Source organism: Myotis lucifugus, unplaced genomic scaffold (genome assembly GCF_000147115.1).
Source record: "Myotis lucifugus unplaced genomic scaffold, Myoluc2.0 scaffold_28, whole genome shotgun sequence".
Taxonomy (NCBI): Eukaryota; Metazoa; Chordata; class Mammalia; order Chiroptera; family Vespertilionidae; genus Myotis; species Myotis lucifugus.
In genome coordinates this window covers 1,933,971-1,960,956 of record NW_005871076.1, presented here as the reverse complement: position 1 = coordinate 1,960,956, position 26,986 = coordinate 1,933,971, and the positions used below count along the sequence as shown (strand labels likewise).

At 40.3% G+C, this 26,986-nt stretch overlaps 1 protein-coding gene across 2 annotated transcripts in view; it reads left to right on the top strand.

Moving 5' to 3' along the window:
- KCTD16 (potassium channel tetramerization domain containing 16) overlaps positions 1 to 26,730 on the top strand; it is a 232,877-nt gene extending 206,147 nt beyond the window's left edge. The window contains exons 5-6 of one of the 2 annotated variants that reach the window (XM_023751993.1): positions 4,549 to 4,558; positions 26,175 to 26,573. In XM_023751993.1, coding sequence (XP_023607761.1) covers positions 4,549 to 4,558; positions 26,175 to 26,573 — 409 coding nt within the window. Of the gene's footprint in view, positions 1 to 4,548; positions 4,559 to 26,118 lie in introns of both variants that reach the window. The other variant, XM_023751992.1, reaches the window with a different exon arrangement.
- Positions 26,731 to 26,986: the final 256 nt, after the last annotated feature.

The following is a 26,986-nucleotide window of genomic DNA, read 5'->3' as shown; positions in this document are numbered from 1 at the left end:
AGTGAGTAAATGTGGTTGATGAACATTTTACACGTAATCAAGTTTTTGGTGGGTTTAAAGGAATTCATCTAGTTATAATTATAGAATTCAATTTGTAAAAACAATTTAGCTCTGCTTCCAAACTTTTGTGGTGTTAGTAGTAGCAATATAAACTGTGTTTCTTCAATGTCATCTCTAGTTATTTCATCCATATTTTCCTCTCCATGGGGTCAGTGTTGTATAGCATTGCAAAGTAAATCTATCTTCTGATTGATAATATAAAAATGCTACATACTCTTAGAATCCAAATGGGTTGTCATGGCAACTGATGACATTTTCTATCCTGCCTAGTGTACTCAGAGTACATGGCCAGTGTGCCCCTGCAAACTGTTTCATGTTATTTTTACAGTGGGAAAGCTGGAGCCAGTAATGGTGTAAAGATAGGAAGTTATCCAACTGAAATTGTCACTTTATAGCAGTGATGGCGAACCTATGACACACATGTCAGAAGTGACACGTGAACTCATTTTTTTGGTTGATTTTTCTTTGTTAAATGGCATTTAAATATATAAAATAAATATCAAAAATATAAATCTTTGTTTTACTATGGTTGCAAATATCAAAAAATTTCTATACGTGACACGGCACCAGAGTTAAGTTAGGGTTTTTTTTTTTTTTTTTTTTTTTTTTAAATATATTTTATTGATTTTTTACAGAGAGGAAGGGAGAGGGATAGAGAGTTAGAAACATCGATGAGAGAGAAACATCGATCAGCTGCCTCCTGCACACCTCCTACTGGGGATGTGCCCGCAACCAAGGTACATGCCCTTGACCAGAATCGAACCTGGGACCCTTCAGTCCGCAGGCCGACGCTCTATCCACTGAGCCAAACTGGTTAGGGCAAGTTAGGGTTTTTCAAAATGCTGACATGCCGATCTCAAAAGGTTCGCCATCACTGCTTTATAGGCTTCACTTGGCCAGGGACAATGTCTTCTTAATCATTGAATGAGTAAGTAACTTAGGCCTGGCCAATTAAAGCATCGTATCCTTGTGGCCACAATAAATGGTTCAGGTATAGACATGTGAGTAGTTATGTTCAGCCACTGCTGAGAGACAGTGGCACACATTGCTTTTTAGTTGGTCTTAGATCTGAATGTTGATTGGTCCCAAGCTGTTGGCAACTATATTACCATCAATGGAGCTTGAGGATGCAGTCATTGTGGAGGAGAGCAGAGCCAAGGGATGTGGAGGGACTTAGACCTGGTGGTATTGTTTGAGACACTCCTAAAGTTAGCCCTTTCTTTGGACTTACCAATTTGATGAATCAATAGATTTCATTGTTCTTTAAGATACTTGAGGTTGCATTTTCTGTCACTTGCAACAGAAAACATGGCTATAAAAATAGGCCCAGAGCAGTGGAAAGAATCCTGGCCCATGGACAAATTCTTGACTATTTAAATATGGGCAAGTACCTCTCTGAGAATGGTGCCAGTTATACTAGACTGTCTATATCTCATGCTTATTAAGATCAAACTTGAACATATGTTTTTGGCCCTGGCCGTGTAAGCTCAGAGTGTTGTCCCAATACACCAAGGTTGTGGGTTCAGTCCCCGGTCAGGGCACATACAAGAATCAACCAATGAATGAAAAAAATAAGTGGAACAAAAATCTCTCTCTTTCTATTCTCAAATCAATTAATATTTCTTAAAAAAGAATTATATTTTTGAAGTTTGTTGTAAAATGTAAAACTCTTCTACTGCTGTTAGCTATTAAAATTTTGACAGTTATGAATAGGATTAAATGAGGTGACAAGGGTATTCCAGTCAGAGGGTACCATATATGCACAGACTTGGTTGTGGCAAGAAACATGGTGTTTCTGGGAATTTTAGTCCCCGAGTTGGCTGGATTGAGCAGCGAGAGGAGAGAAGTGGGCAGAGCTGTGTCTTGGGTATAGGCCAGAGGCCAGGTAGTGATCTGGTATTTTATTCTAAGAAGTACAGACTCCATTCTGTAGACATGAGGAGGCTCTTAAGGGTTTTAAGCAGAACAATATATTGATCAGATTTGAAGCTTAATATCTGGTTACAAGTGGAGGATGGGCTAGAGAGGGCATGATTGGTTAAGAGGCTACTGCAGTAACTTAGTGAAAGATTCTAATATATTTACTATTTACAAAAGTAAATGGAATAGAGAAAAAAGATTATGGTGATACTTAGGAAGTGGCATTGATAAAACTGATTGGATCTGGGGCATAAGGGAGAAGAAGGAATCAAAGATGGCGCCAAAGTGACTTCTTAAAGTAAGTGTGTGTGTGTGTGTGTGTGTGTGTGTGTGTGTGTGTGTGTCTTCCTCCAGATACCATGGTTAACAGGGCAGCTGTAGTTTTCTTGTGGGGACTGAGAACTGAATCCATATTCGGTGTCCTAAGGAGGAGGAGGAACTGCCTTTAATTTTTATCTTGGGGAGACATTGCACTTTAAGAGTCTGATGCATCCTATATGGGTATATCTATGGCTGATGCTTGAAGATTGATAGAAATCCAAAGAGAAAATGACTTACTTATAGAAGCCTCACATATCCTGGAAGGGGATTCCCTGGGGACCTTATAAAAAGAGACTGGGGCAAAATAGCTGTCTTGTGCTCACTGATAACCTTCCAGGTAACTTCACTCATTGATTTAGATTCCCCTCTGAATATGATTTTTATGCTTGGTGTAAGTCATCTCAAAACCAATGGAAGGGATTTGGGCAGAGGAAATGAGATTTGTGTAATCTGCTTTGGCTTCTGTTCTGTTCTATCATCTCAAGCATCTCTTTGCTCTTTCTCCTCCTCAGTGAATTTAAGCTCCACTTCGTTATTCTGATTTCTCAGACCATTTCCCAGCTGTGGTGAGGCAAGCCACAAGTGCAAGTCCAGGCTAGTCTTGGTCACTTATTTTTAATTGGAAAATCTTATTCAGCATATTCATAAAGAATTTTTTTGTTGTTAACTCCAAATGATTTAATATGGATGTTTCCTGACTTAGGTTCTCAAAATCAGACAAACCATTTGATCTCAAAGTGAAATCAAATGATTCTCCCAAACTCTGATTCTTCCTGAAAGGATGGGATTTATGATATGTATTGAGAGGATGCTGTTCCTCTGAACCCAAACTTGTATTTACACTTGAGCAGGTTGTGAATCTATTGCCCTGGGGAGTCAATCAGGCATCTATTTTTATGGGTTTGCTGTGTGTTGACTAAAGGAGTAGGAAGAATTTTAGGTGCCGATGGCCTGGAATAAGACGGAATCATATGCCATGAGTACTTCACCTGGCTTCTTAGACTGTATTTGAATACTAGTGGAGTAAGAGGGTGAGTGGGAGCTAAAGGATTTATTTTCAAAGACTTAAGTGAGAGTAGGACAGAGAGACACAGAGATGGTCACTGTGTCTATCATTGAACAGATACTACTCTTACAACTATCAACTTTGGGAGCAAACATACATGTCTAAACAAAGCATGGACATTCATTGTAAAAATGATACAGATGAGAAATATGAGTATACTTGTTCTTGAGCATAGCTGAGTAAACTCTGGGGATCCCCCAGAAGTAACTGAGAGAGACTCTGATAGCAGGACCTGAAGTCTTCCAAAATAAGTGGACAAAATGTGAATAGGGTGAAAAGATTACCTCATTTGAAGTGAAAAGCATGTGGAGCCTAGGATATTGAGTTAGCTATAAAAGCCCTGGGCAGGAAAACATTTGTATACATGCTCAGTGAATCTTTAATAAAAAACCTGGAGTGAGTCCCCTGATAGAATTTCAATCAATGTCCCTTGTCTACTTATCATATTCTCTGACTCTTAAATGTCATCTAAAATCTCTGCTCTCTGAGGAACAAAGCAGAGAATGTGCGACTAGAAACAAATTGTCTGGCTAAACTCTGGGCTGCTTTGTATATAAAATCCAAAAGTACCATTAACTTTATTAAGCTGATAATCACCAAGGCTGTGAGCTAATGTTTGTGAAAGGAGGCAGGACCAGGCTCTCTGAGCTGTTGATTTCCATCTAAATGTTTTCGTTTGGTTGTGTGTTGACTTGGGAATCTATGTAGTATGCCATGTACTCATCTTCACACTTACTTAGGCAGCTTGAATGTTAGAAGATCCATATTTTAATGATCTCAAATAGATCCAAAATAGATTTATGTTCTCCTATTTCCATGAAAAATACAATAGGCTACACTGGAAAATTTTAGCAAGTGCTATTTATTCTCATTGCTTGGCACAGGTCCATCTCAGCCCTGTCTCCAGATAGTACAGCCCTATGTGTTCGACTTGAATGTCTGGTTGGGGAAAAGAGTGATACTATTGAACAACATCAAAAGTCAAATTCCCTATCATCTTTATCTACTGAATGAATGATAAACAACATAATGGAGAGATAAAAGAAAACAAGTTAATACCCAACAACAGGGGATTTATTAAGCAGGCTATGGTATTTTATAGAAGAATACTATTTAAAATGAAGACATGTTTTAGAAGAATATCTAATGACATGGGAAGATACTCATAGTGTCATGCTAAGTGAAAAGCTAGTTACATAAATGAATACATACATCCATATGTGATGTGCCCAGACCTTTGTATGTGGAAGCATTAAGGCTGTTCATGCTTCATTTATAGGTAGGGTAGGTCTTTTTCTCTTCCTTAGACCATATGGAAGGATGCTGACCTAGTTGGCCATATCCCCCAAAGTTCTGTACCCCAGGTACCTTGATTTGCTACCTATTCTGACTCAAGGCCATGTGAAGTAGATACATAATGGTCAACCATCCTTTTCTGTTGCTTGTCTGTCACTCAGCATTTTGAAAACAGTTCTAGACACCAATATCCTGCTTCTCTTCCTGGTGCCAGCACTTGTATAACAGCCAATTACAAGGCATTTGTCATTGTTTTTATACCATAACTTAGTAATTTTATTTAGACAGGGGCATTTTCTGGTGATAAATCTAGGTAGATTACCAAGTCAGAATGCATTTATTAAAACACCAATTATATCCTGCTCCCTCATCCATCACAAGAACTTTAATTCTTGGGTGGTTTCAGTGGGGTGTTCTCAGAATCGTGTTTGCCTGAGTGAATGACTTAAATCAAACTGACATTTTACAAGGATTGCCTTATCTCAAAATTTCAAGGCAAGCCATTCTTTATATACTCTATGAATAATAAGCAATATTGTTTTCACTACTCTGTTGTTGGGATACATACAGCTGGGGAAATAGCAAGTCAAAGAGGCTGAAGCCAAAAAGTGATTATTTCCCAAAGGAAGATGCTCTCCCAAGGTGCTTGTGGGGTTGAAAGCAATGCGCTAGGGACATGAGCACAGTGGCAGTTGAAGTAGCACCAGTTACGTTTTGGAAGAAGAGGTGGGGCCAGCTGGAAGAGCAGATGCTGTTTCCTAAATGATTGTTTTGGCTGTTCTTAAGCTGAACACAATGTCTTTTCCCTCCTCTCTCCCAACTTTTGTTTTCTGCCAATATCAGTTGAAAAAGATAATATTTCTTTTTTCCTGAGATGTCTTTTCAGAGTTGGGTATTTTGCTGTGTGCTACCTGCCATTGACACCTTGCATGAAAACATCTGCAGCAGGGGCAGTAAAAGAGCTTCTCCCGAAGGAGGAAACAGAAAAGAAGACAAGAAGGTTGGACAGGAAGGAAGCTAAAATTTAAGGAAGCAGAGATGTGAAAAAATGGAGTAGACTGACTTGGAAGGAAAAACCCTTTCGTAAATCTTTATTGAGCACTTACTTAGGGCAAGGAGTGTATTTGTCAAGAACTTCTGGTCAGCCAGGCTGGTGTTGCTCAGTAGTTGAGCTCAGTGGTTGAGCGTCCACATATGAACCAGGAGGTCACAGTTCAATTCCCGATCAGGGCACATTATGGGTTTGAGGGCTCAATTCCCAGTAGGTGGTTGCAGGAGGCAGCCGATCAATGATTCTCTCTCATCATTGATGTTTCTCTCTCTCTCTCTCTTCCTCTCCCTTCCTCTCTGAAATCAATACTAAAAGAAACTAATAATGATAATAGTAATAACAACCACCCCCCAACCCCTCTCATGCTCCGGAGTGCACCACTCTGTTTGCAATATACGCCTTCCAAGCCACTCTGTATTTAAATGAAGTTGCCTCTGTCAAGGCTAAGTGGCAGTCCTCCTTCATATACACATAACATGGCTAGTTCATTTATTAGAAAGAAAACCAGAATTTGCTTTTCCAAATGAATGGTTGTTTCATTTAAGTATGATAGCAATTGAGTTAGGTAGTCACTTTAGAGAAATGAAGGGACTTTATTTATTTTTACTATTGTCTGTGTCCATGAGTCTTTTTTTTTCTTTGCTTAATACTTTCACTTTTCTCACCCAGTCCCCAACCCCTCCCCTCTGACAGGTACTTGCTTTAATTTCTCCACAAGTACAATGAAGTGGTTGGATGAATGAGTTCTTAAGGTCTGTGTCTGTTCTAATGCTTTTAATGTTCTAGGATATAGTTAGATTATTCATTGGTGCACCATTTACTTATGGAATTGAGTTTAGTTCTTTAACTCAGTTGGTGTTAGTAGGTAGCGGCTCTTCAGCCTTAGGGGGCACACAAATCATCTGGCATGTTAAAATGCAGATGCCAGGGCCAGACTGCAAAATTTTGAATTCCTGAGTCTATGAGAGGAAGCAAAAAATATGCAGTTTTAAAGCATTCTCCTGGTGATTCAGATGCAGATGATCCCAGGATCACACTCCCAGAAACATTGCACTGCAGGCATGTAGTGTGAGGCAAGGATCCAATCTTGTTTTTATCTGACACAATACCTTGCACAAAATAGATACTTAATACGCGCTCATTAACTTGAATTATTCCTCTTTAGTGAATCATTGGGAAAATTGCCTGGGCTTGGAAGCATTTTGCAGCGCATTGCACACCATAATATATGAAGTAATGAAAAATGTTAACACCAAGCCATATGTCTTAGGAATCACAACAAAATTTTCTATATGATGTATTTTCAATATGTTGATCATTTTAAGCTGCTCATTTTCTAATCTGTGAAAGGAGCCATGTACGTTCTATAAAAATGAAATAGATGATGCGGTAACTTCTTTTTTATTATTCTAATGCATCTTGCAAATAGGTGCTTTTGATAATATGTACATTTAGATAATCTTAGTGCCATTTCATCAGTGTTTGAAATTACTCTGGTTTTCATTTAAAAGTAAAACCAATGTCACCTTTTTTGTTCTTTTTAAAATCTGAGTAGGAAGGTTTTCAAATGAATCCCAGAATAAAGGTGAATGGAATCATCACGTGTTCCGCTTCTTTCCTGTGCTGGGAACGTTGATGTGCTTCACAGACATCATGCCGCTTTAGCCTCCCCACAACCCCTTTAAGAAGCAATTGCTGATTAGATTCCACATAGAAGTAAAATAATATGGTATTTGTCTTTCCCTGACTGGCTTATTTAACTTAGCATAATAATTTCCAGGTCCATCCATGTAATTTAACAAGCAAAATTGAAACAGAAGCATAGATACATAGAACAGACTGACAGCTGTCAGAGGGGAGGGGAGTTGGGAGCTGGGTGAAAAAAAGGTGAAGAGATTAAGCAAAATATATATATGACACAGACACGGACAACAGTGTGATGATAGCCAGAGGGGAAGGGACGATGGGGGGAGGTGGAAGTGGGCAAAGAGGGGATAAATGGGGACAGAAAGAGACTTGACTTTGGGTATGTTTTATTGAGTTGTACACTTGAAATCTGTATGTTTTATTAACTAATGTCACCCCAATAAATTCAATTAAAAAATGAAGTAATTGCTATACCCTTTGACAGATGGAGACACAGATCAGAGAAGTAAAGGTGATTGATTGTTTAAAGTCACCTAGCTAGTAGTCAGTAGGACTAGAAATTGTTTTTACCTAACATTTTAATGACCCCTTTCCAGCACACATGTTATTGGGACTTACTGAAATAATTCCTTTGGGAAAAAAACTTCAAATATCGATGACTATAACTTGTCAGTGGTCCATGTGGGCCAGAGAGAATGATTTCTGTTGGATCAGATTTATACTCCAGTAGCAAAGACTAAAAGCTTGATTATATAAATATATATAAACCTCCTGGATATTTTGGAGAAAGAACTAGATTACTGATAAGACTCTTCAGTTTATCCAAACAAATTGTACTCCTCTGCTAATCTAATTTTATTATATATTTTCAGTCAAAAATATTTTTTTTCTTGAATTTTTCTTGAATTACCTTAGCTTTCTTTCCCTAGTACATTTTATCTTCTCATTATATGCTAATATGTGTGTGCATGCGTGCCTACAGTTAATCTTAATAATTTGACATAGGAGATAGATATAGCCACAAGTGTTCCTATTTTACTCATAGAAAAACAGATTTATAGAGAGATCAAATGATTCATTTAAGGCCAAACAGTATTAAGTGGAAGAACCAGGATTTGTTCCCATGTCTGCCTGACTTTGAAAGCCCATTCTCATAGCTACTTACCATCGACAGCAGGTGCCCACAGAAGCCAGACCAGCCATGACAGTGAGCATAGCAGGTCAGGAGTCAAAAAGGAAATGTCTTTGCTCTCTTGCCAACCTTCTGATTTCCCTCTTGGTATAGGGACCAGAGTACAGAGAAATGTTCCTCTGCTATTATAAAATAATAGGTCAAGTGCAGTGATAAAGTGCAACCGATGTTCATCCCTGGTGTTGAAAAGCAATAGGGGTGTTGCAATTGTGGACTGTAGTGAACTGGGTCTTTGAGCGGAGCAGCCATTACTCCTCTGAAGCCACCTGCTACATGGAAGGTAGTGATCCAGAGGCACAAGATTTTCTGAGTTTTCAAGACAAGTTGGGACTCTAGATTTTTATGTAACATCTAATTTTTAAAAATTGGCTATGGTTTTTTAATTTTTTTTAATTTTGAAGTGTCAGCTAAAAATATGCTTGCAGGCCAAATGTAGGTTCTAGACCACTTGCTTTCTCTTTCTGTCATAATTACATATTCAACATTTTAAAATAAGTAGAAAAATAACTTATGCGGTAGCATCCAGCTTTCCTGATTTCCCACGTGGGCCATGATACCCTCCTCTTCCTCCTGTTTTCTTATACCCCCTGTTCTGCCTGTGTGCCCAGTAGAGTTAGCATGTCTACAACGATGCTGTTTGAAGTTCTTTCTTAAAACTTTGTCTTTCCTGCTCTACATACTGCATCCCACCATCTGCTTATGAAGAACACAGTGGAGGTGGGGGTTAATAGTTGCTATCATTGTTGTGAAGAGCCTGTCAGTGGAAGCGGCTGCCTCTATGTCATGCGTGCTGTCATCTGCTGATATGCTGGCCCAGAAAGAATGGGGAAAGTGGTTCTTGCCACACAAGATCACCAGCACACAGAGCCCTCAGCTCTACTAATCTGTGAAATTGTTTCCCACTTTCCAGCACACTAAAACCTAATTGCTTTCTTCAATGAAACAAAACCGTCCACTGAGACAGTTTGTTGAGCTGGGAGGTTACTCACCTGTGACAGTCAGCTTATCGCTGGGGTTGTTAAAGAAATGCTTACTGTTTGGACAAAGTAAACCTTAGAAGTGAATGCTCACCATATGGGCAGCTCTACCTTTATGGGTGATCTTTGTCTCTTATTTTAAAACCTGAAATCCACTTCCTAGGTAATAAGTGACTTCCTGTTACTTGATATTAGTAGTTATGTATTTATGGTTGACACAGGAACTGATAGTTAAATGTATTTCGCAGGGGACACGGCAATATTCATAAACATAATATTCAGCACCTGGATGTTAAATGAGGGAAGGATGTGCAGCCCATGAAATAATATTGCTGAAATGAATTATGGTAATCCTCTTAAAAGGCCAGAGGGAGGAAAAATTAAGCCCCATTGGCCTCATGCTTCATCTCACTTACTTAAACCAGTGATGGCAAACTTATGACACGCGTGTCAGAGGTGACATGCAAACTCATTTTTTTGGTTGATTTTTCTTTGTTAAATGGCATTTAAATATATAAAATAAATATAAAAAATATAAGTCTTTTACTATGGTTGCAAATATCAAAAAATTTCTATATGTGACACGGCACCAGAGTTAAGTTAGGGTTTTTCAAAATGCTGACACGCCGAGCTCAAAAGGTTCGCCATCACTGACTTAAACCATGCTTTTCAAGTTTTGATGTAATGCTACACATTGCACCCTTTTGGATATGGTACAGGATGTTGATTGCAACTGGATCATGTTTTGAAAGAATCACTAAAGCCAACTTCTTCATTCTAGTTGAAGTGATTAGAATATTAGCCTAATCAGTACCTATAACACATGTCATAACACAGTTGCATCATAGTGGTGGTTACTATTAAATGGGTCACATAAAATACCTCGTTCTGCATTTTTACCGTAGCACACATCGTGGAATGCAGCTGAGCAAAGGAGCCTTTAGTCTGAATATCAGTACACATTTCCTCATGATGAAGGCTGGTGGGACCATCTCTCTGGGTAACAAGGGGAGCCAGGTTCATTCTGTCCTTTCAAAGTGGGACAGGGAAGCACGCAAAGACAGAACAGAAAAATACACTGTGGGGGTTAGGAGGGAGGTGGCCCGAGGTCAGTACAAGAGAATTTGTGAGTCTATAGTGTTTTGGATTTCTTAAACAGATTTTCATATATTTTTTTCTTTCTTCCTTACTTTATTTTAGCTTCATAAAAATGACAGTTCATCGAAGAGAAATAAAATAATATAGAACTATATAAAGGAAAAACTGATAGTTGGCCCCTCACCCTCTCCATCCTACTGAACAGACCCAACTTTGGTTCATATATTTTACCCTCAGTAACCAGCTTAATTTCTTTATTTGTAAGTCAGAGATAACAATAGTATCCTTGGCCTAGGTTTGTTGTGAGGTTTAAATGAATTAATGTATGGAAAGAGCTTATAGCAATGTCACTCCAGATTAATGTATCTATGTGTCTACTGATCTAATATATCTATCATGATATTATCCCTCATTTGCTTTTCCCAGAACCAATTGATCATGAATATCATTTCATATATAGAACTCACATATAGAACTGTCTTGTACATATACCCCTCCATATTATTAGAAATGGGATTGCTAGATCCAAGGATCTATGTATTTAACTTTGACAAATCTTGCTGAGTGTCTTTCAAAACAGCGGAGTTGATTTACACTTGTGTTAGTAGTCCTGAGAGTTCCCTTCACCCACTCTTTTGCCAGCATCAGTGGAGGTGATTTTGTTGGGGTGTGGCTGTTGCTTTGTGTAATTGTGTGCTCATGAGTTCTCTGTGAGGTGTGTGTGTTAGAGTTTTATTCTGATTCCACTCTCTGGCACATAGCTTTCAGCCAGTCACACAGCCAAAAGGCAAGAAGCATCTGTGCTTGCAGGAGCATCTTTATAGAGCTACTCTATCTAGCTCCCCAGGGAAACCACTTTGATTTTAACCAGGGGACCTGTCCTGCAGATGTGACTCCAGAGTAGAAGCTGTCTGAGTCTTGGCTCTTTTCTTCCTCTTGGTTGGCTACAGCCAAAGCCCTGTGGGGCTTTAATGAATGTTTGCTCTCTGGGGCAGGCAGTCCTGATGTGGAATTGACTAGCAGCCACCTATTAGGATGATCTGGTTCTCGTACTGCTCCGCCATAGTGTTGAACATTTTCCTCTTAGGATTTAATTTGTAGGGACCATATGAAAACTGTGCACTTTATTTAAATCCTTTGTCCTCATTTTAAAAGGCTGCTGTTTGTGGCCTAGCAAAATGGCATCATGGGAAGAAAACTGATCTTTGGGTCAGGAGACCTAGATTTTCCTCTCAAGATTGGGTCTAAATCCCACTCTGCCAACTACTTCCTAGGTGACACTGGGAAACATAGTCAACATTATAGTTTTACTTTTTTGAAACAAAAGATATTTTTATAGATATCTTCCAAAAGGTAGCAAGCCAACTCTTTCCATTACTTAGAAGTAATTAATTAATTCCAGAGTTGTTTCTCATAAAGATGTGGCCTAGGAGTACATTATTCATACATGTTTAAGCCTTGGATAAATGTCTGGTAAATCCAGCTCTTTACAGTCTGGTTTGGCTCTTGTCTATTTCTTCATCTTTCCATGTTGATGTCCTCTGACAAGCCCACCAGTAAACTATGCTTCAGTCATACCAAACTGCTTGTGGCACTAAAATGCATTACCCTATTGCTTCTCTGGTCCCTTCGCATATATGTTCTCTCTGCCTAGAATTACTCCTTCCCCTAACATGACTAGTCACCTGGTAATCAGCATATAACTTGTAGGTAGTAGATCTGAAGAGTATTACAAGTATCTAGTTTAAACATAGCAAATGAAATGGCCAATTTATTACAGATTTGGGTGGTTTTTTTCCTCTCTAAACTGTTCCAAGTTGAATGCTAACTGTGTGAGAATATGAGCCTGTTCTTGAAGGTGAGCCTTCAGCAATCTCTGGTTACCTCTGTGAATTTCTGGAGATTAAGGTTTGGTCTTTGGAAAGTTTATTGAGAAGGATGAGTTGCTGACAAGGACCTCTGTAGGGTATTTGCTCCTCTGGGTGATGATTTATATTCATAACACTGAGGCTGAAGTTGAAAATTAGACCTGCCACTTTAAAATATGCTTGGTTTGGCTCGGGTGTTGTGAGGAGTGGATTCTTATCAGCGGTTGCATTAAAACGGCATCAGAGACAAGAGCAAGCGTATTTTTTAAATGACAGCTCTAAGAAGCCTTCCTGTTTTAGATTAAATCATGATTCCCAAAGGCTAAGCCCTGGATTAAAGATTCTGATTTGTCCTCATATTCTCTTAATCAAATCTCCTTTTCTTAATGCTTTCACCGTTAGGAAAAATGAGAAACCACTTCTTCCTAATGGCTTCTATGGTATCACATTAGGTCCTAGTAGACACCAAACAACTCATCTTGGTTTGAAATAAGCTAAACTTTTGGTACAACCAGTGAACCACCGTGAGGCTGAGGCTGTTAAAAATAATGTCATAGGTTCATCTTTACTATTTGGAAAGATGATGGTATAGAGTCTGGAATCATTCACACCAAAATAGTAAAAATAATTACCTTGTGGTGGAATTACAGGTGGTTTTCTTTCTTTCATTCTTTTAATATAATATTTTTTCATTCTCTTATAATAACTATATGTGTGTATACATTGAAAGAAGTTCAATGAAGTTAGAGGTTTTTCCTCTGATATAGTAGAGGCTGCCTTTTTCAAGACTATTTGAGGGGCCTGTAGAATCTATTACTCTTGATATATTTTTCATCTGGCCCTAACTGGTTTGGCTCAGTGGATAGAGCGCTGGCCTGCAGACTGAAAGGTCCCAGGTTCAATTCCGGTCAAGGGCATGTACCTTGGTTGAGGGCACATCCCCAGTAGGAGGTGTGCAGGAGGCAGCTGATCGATGTTTCTCTCTCATCGATGTTTCTAACTCTCTATCCCTCTCCCTTCCTCTCTATCCCTCTCCCTTCCTCTCTGTAAAAAATCAATAAAATAAAAAAATATATTTTTCATCTGAATAGCAGAAACTAAGAAGTCTCTTAAAGAATCTTAGCTGCTTCCTTTCACTCAATTCTGTGGAGGTCTCAAGTTACAACACCCCCATTAAAGGAAAGAGAAGTTTTTGAGCAGAATAGTCAGTTTATTAAAATTAAGTTAAATGTATTTAAATTTTACTCTCCAACCTATGCTTGGGATAGACAGCACAGGAGAAAGGAAAAGTCAGCTTGCGAGTCTGTGTCTGGTTTTGTGAGGTATGGATCAGGTCACTCAGAGAACTCAGCTGTGACTGTGTTGGTTCTGCCCACCAAGAGAGAATGGCTAAGAGGGAGATACTAATTACATGTTAGAAAGGACAGACCAACCGGTGCAATAACAAGGAACTGAAGCACCAGTCTTGCTTTCTTTTTGGAAGCTCTAAAATCAAACTTTAATCACAAATTGTGAAATAGGACACAGGCAGTTAGGAGCTGCTAAAATATTAACACATCTATTGAAACAGAAACTCGGGCACTTTATTATCTTCATGACCAGCTCTGGGATTTCATAATTAAGTCTGTCGGTTTGATTTATTTAGACTCTAAGCAAACTTTCAAAGTGAGTTTGAGGGGCTTTGTTCTTGGAACACGGAGGCATTGCATTTCCTGGGCTTTCGTCACATCAGTGCCCTGGCTCAGAAGCAGATATTCCGAGAAACTTCTGTTGAGCATCTTTGCTCATTAACTGTTAGAAGGACCCCAGACATCTCCCTTATCAGTGTGGATATTCAGAAGGGAGGGAGCGAGGGAAACATTATACTTGGGAATGAAACTGTATGAGTTGCAGCACATTAATTTCTCTTGGTCCATTCTCGTTGGTACTACAGATGACTTTCCCTCTTATCTCTCATGTAAGCCCTTACCTGGTTCTACATATTTCCCCATTGGGAAGAGTGAGTGGAAAGATGTACATTTTCCACACTTAAACACATTATTCCTTTCACCCTCAAAGGAGGAGGGGAAAGGGGAAGGGGGAGAGGGTGAAGGGGGGAGAGGGAGAGGGTGAGGGAGGGAGGGTGAATGGGAGGGGAAAGGGTTAGAGAGGGGAGAGGGGAAGGGAGAGTGAGGGGGATAGGTCAAGGGAGATGGTGTGTGTGTGTGTGTGTGTGTGTGAGAGAGAGAGAGAGAGAGAGAGAGAGAGAGAGACCAAATGCCTTAGGTCCTAATCAAACTTGACTTACTCTGTTTTTACTAATTCAGCTTTAGGGCCTGGGCTGTAATGGAACTCTATTAGAAACTCTGTCCCTTGAATAAAAACTTAATGTACAAACCAAAGGAATGGCATAAGCTGAACATACTGTAAGCCTGTTAATTTTCAATAGTGTTTGAACTTTAGGTTGGGCTCCTGTTCCTAAGAACTCAACAGAATATAGAGCTACCTTCTTGCATTTCAATGTGTTTGCAGTTAGGTTCTCTCTCGCTGTTGTAGAGAACACACAATCAGGTATTAAGATGTGACAGGATGATGGAAATGAGAGAGTGAAGTAGGCACATGGGAAGGCTATAATTAACCGGAATGCATATTTATCGTCATCTGTCATTGTTTACAAACAATATAATGATTCTTGATTGTAGAATTCAATTCCAGGCTCCTACTTTGTGAAGTCAATCACACAACCCTAGCAGGTGCAGATCAGCAGAAGGACTAACCAAGTAAGAGTTCTGATGCACAGGATAGAGCCAGAGACAGGGAGAGCATCTTCTGTCAAAAACTGTTGGACTGTTGAGGATTTGAAAAAAGTTAGTATTTTCCAATGCCTTAGTTATTGACATAACCATGGCATAATGGGAAAGAATTGGACTTATAAGCAGAAAATTATCTTCTCTAATACTGAGCTCAGACAAATCTTTTGCTTCCCTGAGCCTCACTTTTCTTATTTGTTAGTTGAGTATAAGGAAATCTACCCCCGAGTCCCTGCTCTCCATCTCCACTCCTAGAAGTTCCCATCATCTCTTGCCTGATGCTGGAGTAGCCTCCTAACTGGCCTCCCTGCTTCTTTTCTCCCTCATCTATAATCTGTTTTCTGGAGAACAGCCAGAGTAAGCTTGCAATAAAGACTAATTAAGCCATGTAATGCCCCCGTTAAAATCATCCTTCTTAATGCCCTGGTATAAATATAACCCCTGAGTGTAGCCTGTTAGGCTCTATAAGAGTTGGCCCCTGCCTCTCTCTCAAATATCATCTTCTACTATTCCTCCTTCCTTAGCACATTCAAGCCATGAAGGTCTTCATTCTGTTCCTTGCACATGCCATCTTATTCCTACCTCAGGACCTTTGCATGTGATGTTCCTGTTGCTTGTAATGACTTCTTCCTGTTCTTCATAGCCTGGCTCCTTTTGGATATTAGATTCTTACTCAAATGTCAATGTCTTTAGAAGTGCAATCTGACCACTCTGTCTATTGATTGCAACCCTCCCACCACAGCTCACTCCATCATATCATCCTGTTTTATTTTCTTTGCAGTCATCATCACTACCTAAAATGTTATTATCTTTTATTTGTTTATTGTTTATCTTTTTTACTGGAATGTAAGATCCCTGTGGTCAGCAATGTACCCATTGCCTAGAGAGTATCAAGCAGAGAGCAATCAAATATTATTTTAGGGCCGAGTGAATAAATGGGAGGATCAATGAGGCATAATGAATGCAGATAGTTCTATAATCAATTAAGTATTGTACAAATACTAGGTTTCATAATTTCTTCTCACCTACTAAGTCATGACTCTTCTCAAGTCTTTGTCAAAGTGGAATGAGTACCATTTTCAGCCAACGACTCTTTCAAACGGCAGCTTACTTTTCAGAAACATAATTTATTGAAAGACAAAATGAGCAAATAGAGTATATGAAACTTTTTATGAAAAATTTTAAGACGTTCTGTATTCATTTTGCTAAGGTCAGTTTTATGTTTTATGCTGTGCAACTCTATACAATCGTATGGGTGCATGAATGTCTCATAGAATTATTGAAACAAAGGTATTTTTATAGAATTAGAGGAGAAGTATAGAAAAAAGGAATTTGAAATAGTGTTTATAAGGAGAGAGACAAGGTTTATGAATTTGGATATCCTATAAGCCTATAGAATTCTCAAATTTAACTCATTTTCTTCATCCTCACCCCCCCCCTTCCCCCATAACCTCTTCTGCCTCCTGGCACCTTTTTAGGTACCTATTACCCATTTATATTTCTTTTCTAGAAAAAGTGTATATTCACTTCTTCTGCCCACTTTTAAACCAGGTTTGTTTTGTTTTTTTTGCTATTGAGTTATATAAGTTCTTTATATATTTTGGATATTAACCCTTTATCAGATACCTGATTTGCAAATATCTTCTCTCATTCTGTAGGTTGCTTTTTCATTTTGTTATTTCTTTTGCTGTTTAAAAGCTTTTTAGTTATATGTAGTTCTAGTTCATTGATTTTTGTTTTTGTTGCTTGTGCTTTTGATGCCATATCTAAAATTTATTGCTAAGATCAATTGTCAAGGAGTCCCCCCATGTTTTCTTCTGGGGGTTTTATAATTTGGGGTATGTTTAAGACTTTCATACATTTTAAATGAATATAGTCTCTATCAAAATGCCAATGTTATTTTTCACAGAAATAGGAAAAAAATTCTAAAATTTATATGGTACCACAAAAGACCTGAACAGCCAAAGCATTCCTGAGAAAGAACAAAACTGGAGGCATCATAACTTCAAACTATACTACAAAGTGATAGTAATCAAAACATTATGGTGCTGGCATGAAAATCGACATGCAGACCAAGGTCAGAATGAAGAGCACAGAAATAAACCTTTGCATATATGGTCAATTAATAGTTAACAAGGGAGCCAAGAATACTCAATGGGGAAAGGTTAGTCTCTTCAATAAACGGTGTTGGGGAAACTGGATAACCACATGCAGAAGAATGAATTGGACCCTTAGTCACTCCTTTAGTTCTTTTTTTAATAAAAGCTCGTTCCCATCTGTTTCCAAATGTTAACAATGAAGAGTGTGTTACTAGTGGTCTAACCAATGCAGAGAGAAGGATAGATTTAATAACCAGAGACCAAAATATGTAGAACTCAAATGTCTCCCCATTTAACTTCCCCATGGTTATCACAGGGATTACACTTTTGCTTTCCATCACCTGGGGTCTGGAAATCACTAGTGCTAATCTCCGCTGGTAGTGCCCCCTTGCTTTTATTCCTTGTTGGATACATCTGTCAAACAATTTGAATGACTGTGTCCAGTGAATTAACCTCAGAGGTGTAATGGTGGTCTTCACAGGGCAGGACATTTCTCCCCATAAGAGAATGGTGAGTTGGGCAGTCTTATGAGGTTGTGCATTTGTGTGTAGTTAATGAGATTTAGCAGAAGAAGGCAAATCATGTAGAAAGGATTAACGATGAACTCTCATCACAGTGCATAATTTGTCCCTCTTTGAGCCATTTTTGTTGCCCTTAAAGTCATGGCTGGTCCAGTACAGCAATACTTGTGCCTGAGCCAGGAGGAGAAAGACATACACAGGGTGTCCTCCAGAAATGGATACACACTTTAACAGTTTGAAAACTCAATTTTGAAAATGAAAAGTATTTTAATAAACACTGCCTTTATAATTATTCAAAGTGGGTGAAAACATTTTTGGAGCACCCTATATTAATTGATTTGTTCGTCAGTGATGTTTTCCAAAATGTTATCAATCTATGCAAATGGGGTCAATTCTTTGGTAGACAGCCCATGAAAGTAGAGATATTGGTTAAGTAATATGAAGGTGGGCTTTGAGTCGACCCGCTATTGAAAGAAAAGCAAACGAAACAAGGAACTATCCATATTCAGATTGCCTTATAAACATTTCACACACTGTGATTAATATTTATGTTGTCATTTGGATATCAGAAGTAATCATTCTCTTTTAAAAACCAGTATTGGATGTATTCTAGGCACTTGGGTCATGCTGGGGATCAAGATCATTTAATTCTCATCTTCCTACCTGAGAAGTATTGTTATTTCTAACACTTTCAGGTGAAGAAATTGAAAGTCACCCACAGATCTGAGTCCTATTCTTGTTTCTTTGCCTCTAAACCTCAAGTTTTGAACCCATAGGCAGACTGCCAGATTTGTGGAAATTCTGGGGTCAACTGCCCCAGTTTGCATCACAGCTGGCCCCTTAACCTCTCTGTTCCTTAGTTTGCTCTTCTGCAAAATGTGAATGACAATAGAATCACTTTGTAGGAATGTTGTAGATCTCAAATGAGATTCTGCAAGGCAACTGCAGAATAACACCTAAACACTCTATTTAATGCTGCCTATTATTATTAAGTGGTATTCATAGAAGTTGTGGCTATGTGGGAAACATCCTCAATTAGAGTCATCTTTTGAAAACCTAGTAAAAAAGAATAGTAATTTGTTAGTGACCATTTAGCAGAGATTCAGGCAGAGCTGCTAAATTATGTAAATCTATCATGTTGTCATCCGAATATAGCCCAGTGAAAGCGAGGCATTCTTTGTATTTTATAAAAAGTGAAAGGGCAACTCGATTTCCTTTATCTTCTTTCACTGGCCTTTTTCTGAAACTTATCATGAATGGAATGGTTGGGTCTCTGCCTGATAAGCTCCTTCCAAACAGGCATCATTATCCTGGAACACCACAGTATAGCGATGAAACAGGCATTTATCCTGGGGTCAGATCTACCAAAAATCAAATCCTAATTTCATCTTTTACTAATCTTATGGCTCATGGACAAATTAGTAAAAAATTAAGAAATTTAATTTCCTCATTGGTAAAATAGGAATAATATTTACCTTAGAGTAGTGGTTCTTAACTAGAGGTGATGTTGCCCCGGGGACATTCAGCAACATCCAGAGACAGTTTTCGTTGCCTTGTCGGAGGTGCTATGGCAACTACTTGGCTAGAAGCCAGGGTCGCTGCTACACATCCTACAAAGCACAGGACAGTCCCCACAACAAAGGATTACTCAGCCCAAATGTCATTGCACCAACATTGAGAAATTCTGCCCAGGAGTGTTACTATTAGAATGAAAAATGTTTGTAAAGCACTTAGCAGCACACATGACACATGGTTAAGGTAGTCATACTTCATTGATGTCATTTGATAGGCTCTGGCCACTGATGTGAGTTCTCTGGCTTTCTCTGTCAGGCCCAAGCACTTTAATTCATGCTGAGATGCCAGGCTTATTCTTCCTTTATGGGTATATGCTGTTTAAAGGAAGGCCTTTTAGATGTTGATTCTGAGTTATCTCTAATGGAATGTCAGTCAACCTGGCACCTGGGGAAGTTTGGGCCTCTCTAGGCTTCTATTCACCCTAGGAGGTAGGAATTAGGTGTTATAATTCCTTACTTCTCTTCAATGGTTACGAAAGTTCAATAAGATGATGCAGGTAAAATGCCCAGTCCTGTGTCGGCATCCTGTGAATGCAAATGCAGGTCAGTGTTATCATCATGGTGGCCACTTGTATTCTATCTCTATCTCTAACTCTATCTCTATCTCTATCTCTAGCTCTAGCTCTAGCTCTAGCTCTAGCTCTAGCTCTATCTCTACCTCTACCTCTATCTCTCTATCTCTCTATCTCTCCCTCCTTCTTTCTCTCTCTCCCCCACGCCCCTCTCTATTAGCCACATCATATTGGCAGAATCTGCTTTCTCCAAACTGCTTTGTCCTGTGTTTATCTTTACTGTCCTCCACAGTGGACTCTTCCTAAGAACTTTTATTTCCCCCAGATGTTGGGCTTTTCATATGTGAAACCTTTTCTGGTTGGGTTTGATTTATCCACCTTTTGCCCACATGGCTCTGCAGCTTCTCATCTGTGTCCCTGGCATGGTGCCAGCCAGGGCTGCAGACCCAGAGTTGGACTCTGACTCTCTTAGGCCCCTTTCTCTCTCCTCATTGTGAACTAGGGTGCTCAGTGGCCTCTGAGGTTCTTCCAAGGCTCATAGCATGATTCAGTCTGGCCTGCTCACAGTGCCGCTCTGCACAGTCATCCTGGCTGGGCTTTCCCGGTAGGCAGGGCACGCTTTCACACACACTCTAAACCAAAATTCACTGCCTATACACATTGTTTGTTTGTCTCCCAATCATTTATCCTGAAGATAGTTCCTGTGTGCCCTAGAACCCTGACATTTATTTGTCCTGGCATGTGCATTAGAATTCAGAAGGGGACAAACACAGGCCTTACAGTCGAGTGTGGGAAGCAGACACTAAACAGATAAACCATAGTTACACTTGGTGGTTGTGAAAGGCATGAGCTAGAGGTTGGGACTGGCTTAAGTGGGGTTGGAAATAGATAGGTAAGGCCCCTCTGAGAAAGTGACATTGAAGGCCAGCTGTTGAGGACAAAAAAAAAGAGCTGAAGATGTGGAAATCAGAAGAATAAGTGTTGTTGGCAGGAAGAAGAACAAATGCAAAGCCCTAAGGTATAAAGAGGGCGGGAGGGCAGGAACAAGGTGATTGTTTTCTTTTGTTTCTGTTTCCCAAATCCTCCATTTTGAGTTCCAGCAGGTCAAGAGTTGTGTCTTCCTTGTCTTTTGCATCTCAGGCAGGGTAAGTGTGCTGTCAGTAGGCTGTCACCTCTCACCAACTCACCCATGTCTGCTGCGCTGCTGGGGTGGGGTTCAGCTAACCACACTTTCATTGGTCAGGTAGCTTCCTGTTGGGTTCTGTCCATGAGGGAGTGTGCTAGAGGAGGACTCCTTGTCTGCTCTTGGCTCATCGGCTTCAACCCAACTCTTATTTACCCCAGAAGTAGTTGGTCCCAGTTTCCATTTTGCCTTGTTCTGTAATCCCAGAGCCAGGCCCCTTCGGAGATGGCAATACCAGCAGGCAGTGTGTCCACCCGAGGCCCTGACTGGTGCATGGATGGTTTAACTGTCTCAAACTTACCCCAACTTGCCTCCTCTTAATGAGGAGCCCCAGCTGGGCCCATCCAAGGCCCAGTGTCCAAGCGGAGAAAAGGTCAACCACAAGCAAGAAATGACGATTGTCAAACTTGAAGATTCATTTTTCTCAGAAGCTTGCACAGCCTGCCTGCTCCCAATCTGCACTCTGCAATATCTTTCCCAAGGTTAGCAGAATTAGAAAAACATCAATTTGGCCGTTATTGACTTTTCAGCTGGGATACTAAGAAAGTCTTTTAGCAGCCCCAATAAATTAAATCTGGCCACCTCGCTCCCAGACGGGCAGGCTCCTACATCATTGACAGAGGAGACAGGGAAAGCAGTTTTCCCAGATGTCGCTGTAAATGATGCACATTGTGTTCCCAGCCATTAGCAGGTGGGGAGTTTGAGGTGGGGGGAGATGGCAGAGCTGCCTCTTTTAAAAATGCATAAGCACTTTGTGAGTTTGCTAAGTCGTGTTTCGCTCAGCTCGGTTTGAATTTTTCATAGGGGAGAAATAGTCTGTTGTCCTTCCTCTTTTATTTCTTCTTTATCAGTAAGGACGCCCACAGTTGAGATCATGGAAAGGGGCCCAATCCAGTCATACAGTCTGCTTGATTGGTCCTTAGCTTTTCCAAGTTGTAAAATGTTGGAAGATTTGGGCTTTAAGAACTTGGGGCAATTGGGTTTCCTGCCCTTCCCCATTTAATCCAAACTACAAATTCCTCCGGGCTCTGGGTTCAAATTGAATTGGTGTGTCTTCAAGTAAAACTTTATTCTGGAAGACTCATCTATTTGTGAACTTGTGAACACTGTCCTGCAGAGGAACCTTCCTTCCAAAACTGTCCCCTGGTCATGCACTGTGTGCCAGACACTGTACCTGCTTGTGGTTATTCTCACTCCCACACCGAAGTCAGACATTACTAAGTGCCCATCAGTGTCCTTCCTAACACGATGCTCCAACCGGAACCAAGAGTTGGTTGTGGAGACATAATAATTATATTGAAAAGCTGATTTGTTTTATGTCGAGCAGTGTCTGCCTTATGGTAGGACAAATAGGGACCAAAGAATGGGATGCTTATTGGGTACCACAAACCAGGAAACACCTTCACATTAACTATCTCATTTTATTTTCCTAAAACTCCTTATGAGGAAGATACTATTAATCTTATTTTCCAGATGAGGAAACTGAGTAGTTTATCAAGATGACAAATTGTGAGTCCTAACTCTGGAGCCTGAACTCTGCCCTGTTATGTTGTCAACTTGATGCAATTCAACATCTGTGTTTGGCTCATTCATTCATTCATTCATTCATACATCAAGCATTTAAGGAAATCATGTGCCAGATACCAACAGATTCAGCAGTAGTGTGTTTTCAATAAGGTAGAACTATTAGTTCCTTTGATGAGCAACTACTTAATAGATCCCAAAAGGCAATGAATTATTTGCTTTTTTGATATTAATAAATCAGACTTTTCTTGGAATGAAATGGTGCCCTCCCTATATCTGGCTAATCAATTGTATCCTATTTTCTCCTCAAATGGAGAGAGTTATAGTCAGTGTTGAAACCTCAGCAAATTGGGAGCAAAAGTATGTTGCAATTTCCACACCTTCCAGGACTGGTGAGCACATGTCAGTGGGACTGCAGGGGCGAAGTGTCCAGCACCCACAGGCATGGTATTTCTGCATTCCGGTTAAAACCCTCAGCCTGTGGTTAAGTTTTTGGTTAGAGGGTAGTCAGACAGACTGTGCTTCTGGAAAAGAAATAGGTAGTTATCTTCTCACAGTTGATTTTTTTTTCAAATTTCACTGTAACTCACACATAGCACCTCCAGCCAGACTGTATTAATCCCATCTTCTTCCTTGATTTCAACATAATATATAGACTCCAGAAGCCAACCTATGAATTATCTTGCCAAAATGCTAAAACATTCAAATGTTCTCATAAAATATTGAAGCATGTGGTGCTTTAACAGGCTTCACTAAAATGAAGTTGTTCAATTTCCTTTAATAGTGTTAGTGCCTAGAATAAGTGGAAAGTAATACTTCCATTTGCCTGGAAGCTGGAGGATCCCAGCCGACATTTAAATCCATGATCATCTCAGCTGTTCAGGGCGAAGTAGCTGCATCGGTGCCAGGCTCCTGCTTGGGCACACTGGAGGGCCACGTGCAGTTTCCACGGGAACACACAGGGCTCCCTCACATGAGGGCATTTGTGTTGTCAAGCGGCTGTTAGGAGAGTTTCAGGTTCCCCTCCAAGTCCACTGCCTGGAATGACGTTTCATGGGGAAGGCATCTCTGGGGCAGAAACACCCAGCGCTTGCATTTCTATTGGTTCAGCAGGTTTACATTCAAAATAGTTTGTCTTCTTGTTCTAACATAAATAGGCAGGCATATCACAGCATATATTTCTGTTCCTTTATGTCTTGCCTCTCTTCCTCTTCTCTCTTTCTCTTTCTTTCTTTCTTTCTTTCTTTCTTTTCTTTCTTTCTTCTTATCTTTTAAGGTTAAGTTCAATTTCTGAACTTTTCTCAAAAGGGATCAAAGTAGATCTACTCTGGATTGATGTGATTACTTGTTCTTGACCCAAATCATGAGTGATGTCAGTGTGGGATGCCCAGGTTTGGAGAGGCAGAGGCAGAGACAGATTCGCTCTCTAAGAAGAGAGATGATCCCAGAATCCCGGCTGGCAGACAGCAGCCATTTCCCACGTCACTGGCGGGTACATGTGGGATGCTCTGCTGCACGGAAGGCATTTATTTGTAATGGCCCAGGACAACTAGGACATTTGTGCTGCCACCATTCCTTATGCTTAATTGGATTGTTGCAGTTCATTTAATGGGTATATACTAGTAAGTACAACGATTACTCAATCACATTTTAAAAAGTGGTTTGAAAGAGCGAGTTCACATTAGAGAGACTCTTGGAGTTGTGATTATGGGACTTCTTTGTTTCACTCCCTCCAGAAAACGGAATCAACAGGCGTTGCTATAAATAGTTAAATTATTTAGGTATGTAGAGGACAGGCATTGTCCCAGAAGACAGGACAGAACTTTCCTTATCATTTCCATTCTAGGTTTCCTCTACTTTGACCATATTTGAAAATGGCAATGAAGTGGAATCTTATTACAGAGTAACCCATTATTTATGAGAATAGGATACAGTGCACATTAAATGAGGTCTCCTATAAAACACATAAAGTTGCCACATTATCCTTGTCCCCAATATTAGTATCATAAAGGGTCTCTGTTGCCCTTTGTTTTTTATGGCGTAAGTGCAATGAACTATAGGAAGTGCCCAGTGCATACTATATGATCAGCAATAGTCTCGGGTTCGTGACTCCAAGAAGACTGGCTGTTTAGAGTGCGAGGCTGGGGGCAGTTACTGATATATTTAGGAAATTGCTTTGAGCCATAATCTTGGATTTTCTAGTTCAGGGAACCACCAACTGTGTATCTGAAAATGGCTCTGCCTCCACATCTCCAAACTCAGTGCTGAGAGTCAAGACTCAGGGGAATAGGGAGAGAAGGACTCACACTGGCTTAAATGAAAAGTCCAGATAGGATTAGCTTCAGGTATGGCTAGATCCAGGCACTTTAAAATTACTCTGTAGGTACAGTCTTTTATTGAATTCCTATACTGTTCCTTAGGATTACAACAATGGACACTTCACTGTACCCACCTAAGAGCGCTCATGATATAGGAGCCTAGATGCAGAAAGTAAAAAATAATTCTAATGAATATGTTAAGGGCAATAATAGAGACACAAAATATAAACCATAATTCAGAGGAAACATTGACAAATACTTCTGGGGAGAGGTTACAAGGACTTCCATGTGAGGTTAAACCTTGAACATTGTTTGGAAGGAGAAGCAGGTTTTTTACAGACAGGCAAATTAAAGAAAAAAGACTAGTTACTTGCAATATGGTGTTTGGGAGATCTGTATTTGAATACTAGCCCTGCCACCTACAAATTGTGCAAACTATGGGAAGTTGCTTAAACTCCCAGGGTCTTAGTTTCCTTGTATGGAGCTACTCCGTTTATAGAGTTATCATGAGGATCTGATGAGTTGATGAGTGCACAGAGCTTATGTGGGGGCTGGCACAAAGGAAGTCCTCCCTGACTGACAGCTGTCATTCCACTCAGACTGCTCTCATGTACAGCTTCGGATTAGGGTTTAACATCAGCCACAGTGAAACCAACAAGCATTTATTGAGTGCTTACTGTATACCACATACTTCATTCAGAACTTTGTTTGACTTATCTAAATCCTCCCTACAACTCCAGATAGTAGGAGAATCATCTTCATCTAACAGATGAGGAAACTGAAGCTTTGAGAATTTAAGGGATCTGCCAATGTACCCAGGTTAGTAAATGCTATAGCTGAGTAGCCTTACCCAGGGCTACCTGACTCCAATGCTGTGGACGTGAGCATTAATGATACTGTATTTCCTCTTACACAGCAGGCCATTATCAACCTTTCCCTCCATGGGCCTGGCTCCTGGGTGCTCTTGTTGCAGCCCATCCTGGGTGCCACACCACTTCTAAACACTTCTAAACACATGGCTGTGTGTGTGTGTGTGTGTGTGTGTGTAGGGCTACGCTGCTACTCTGGGCTTTAATCACTTGGGTCCTGTGCTTCCTTGCAGGTGAGCCTTCTAGGTGGTCATCCTCGCACTGTGACTGCTGCTGCAAGAACGGCAAGGGTGACAAAGAAGGGGAGAGCGGCACGTCTTGCAACGACCTCTCCACCTCCAGCTGCGACAGCCAGTCCGAGGGCAGCTCTCCCCAGGAGACAGTCATCTGCGGGCCGGTGACACGCCAGACCAACATCCAGACTCTGGACCGTCCCATCAAGAAGGGCCCGGTGCAGCTGATCCAGCAGTCGGAGATGCGGAGGAAGAGCGACCTGCTCCGGACTCTGACTTCCAGCTCCAGGGAGTCGAACATGAGCAGCAAAAAAAAAGCTGTTAAGGAAAAGCTCTCAATTGAGGAGGAGCTGGAGAAATGCATCCAGGATTTCCTCAAGATCAAAATCCCAGACCGGTTCCCCGAGAGGAAACACCCTTGGCAGTCGGAACTGTTACGGAAGTACCGTCTATAGGGCAGGGCGGGCGTGGGAGGAGAAACAAACGCTGAGCATTTTGAAATTGACCTCCTAAAGGAAATTCATAGTCGCTAAGAAAAACAACAACTACACATTTGTTAGAACACAGTGCCCATCGATATACTACTGCCTATTTACCTAATTCACCTTAACACGCACATCCACAGGGTAGATTTCTTTCCAGGTGGGGAAGTATAAGAAAATCTTTTTTTCTTATGTGTTAGTTTGTTAACTTGGTCCCATGTGCTGAGTAGATATAATGATAGCCAGCTCCGTGAGAGGAGCCCAGAGGCCTTGAGGGTCATTTATCCCAAACTGGTTTTTCTCTCATCTTCTACCTCCCTCCTGTGAACCAGAATATGGTAGAAAGACATCTGGCCCAGTGGCATATGTTTGATTTTTCTTAATTT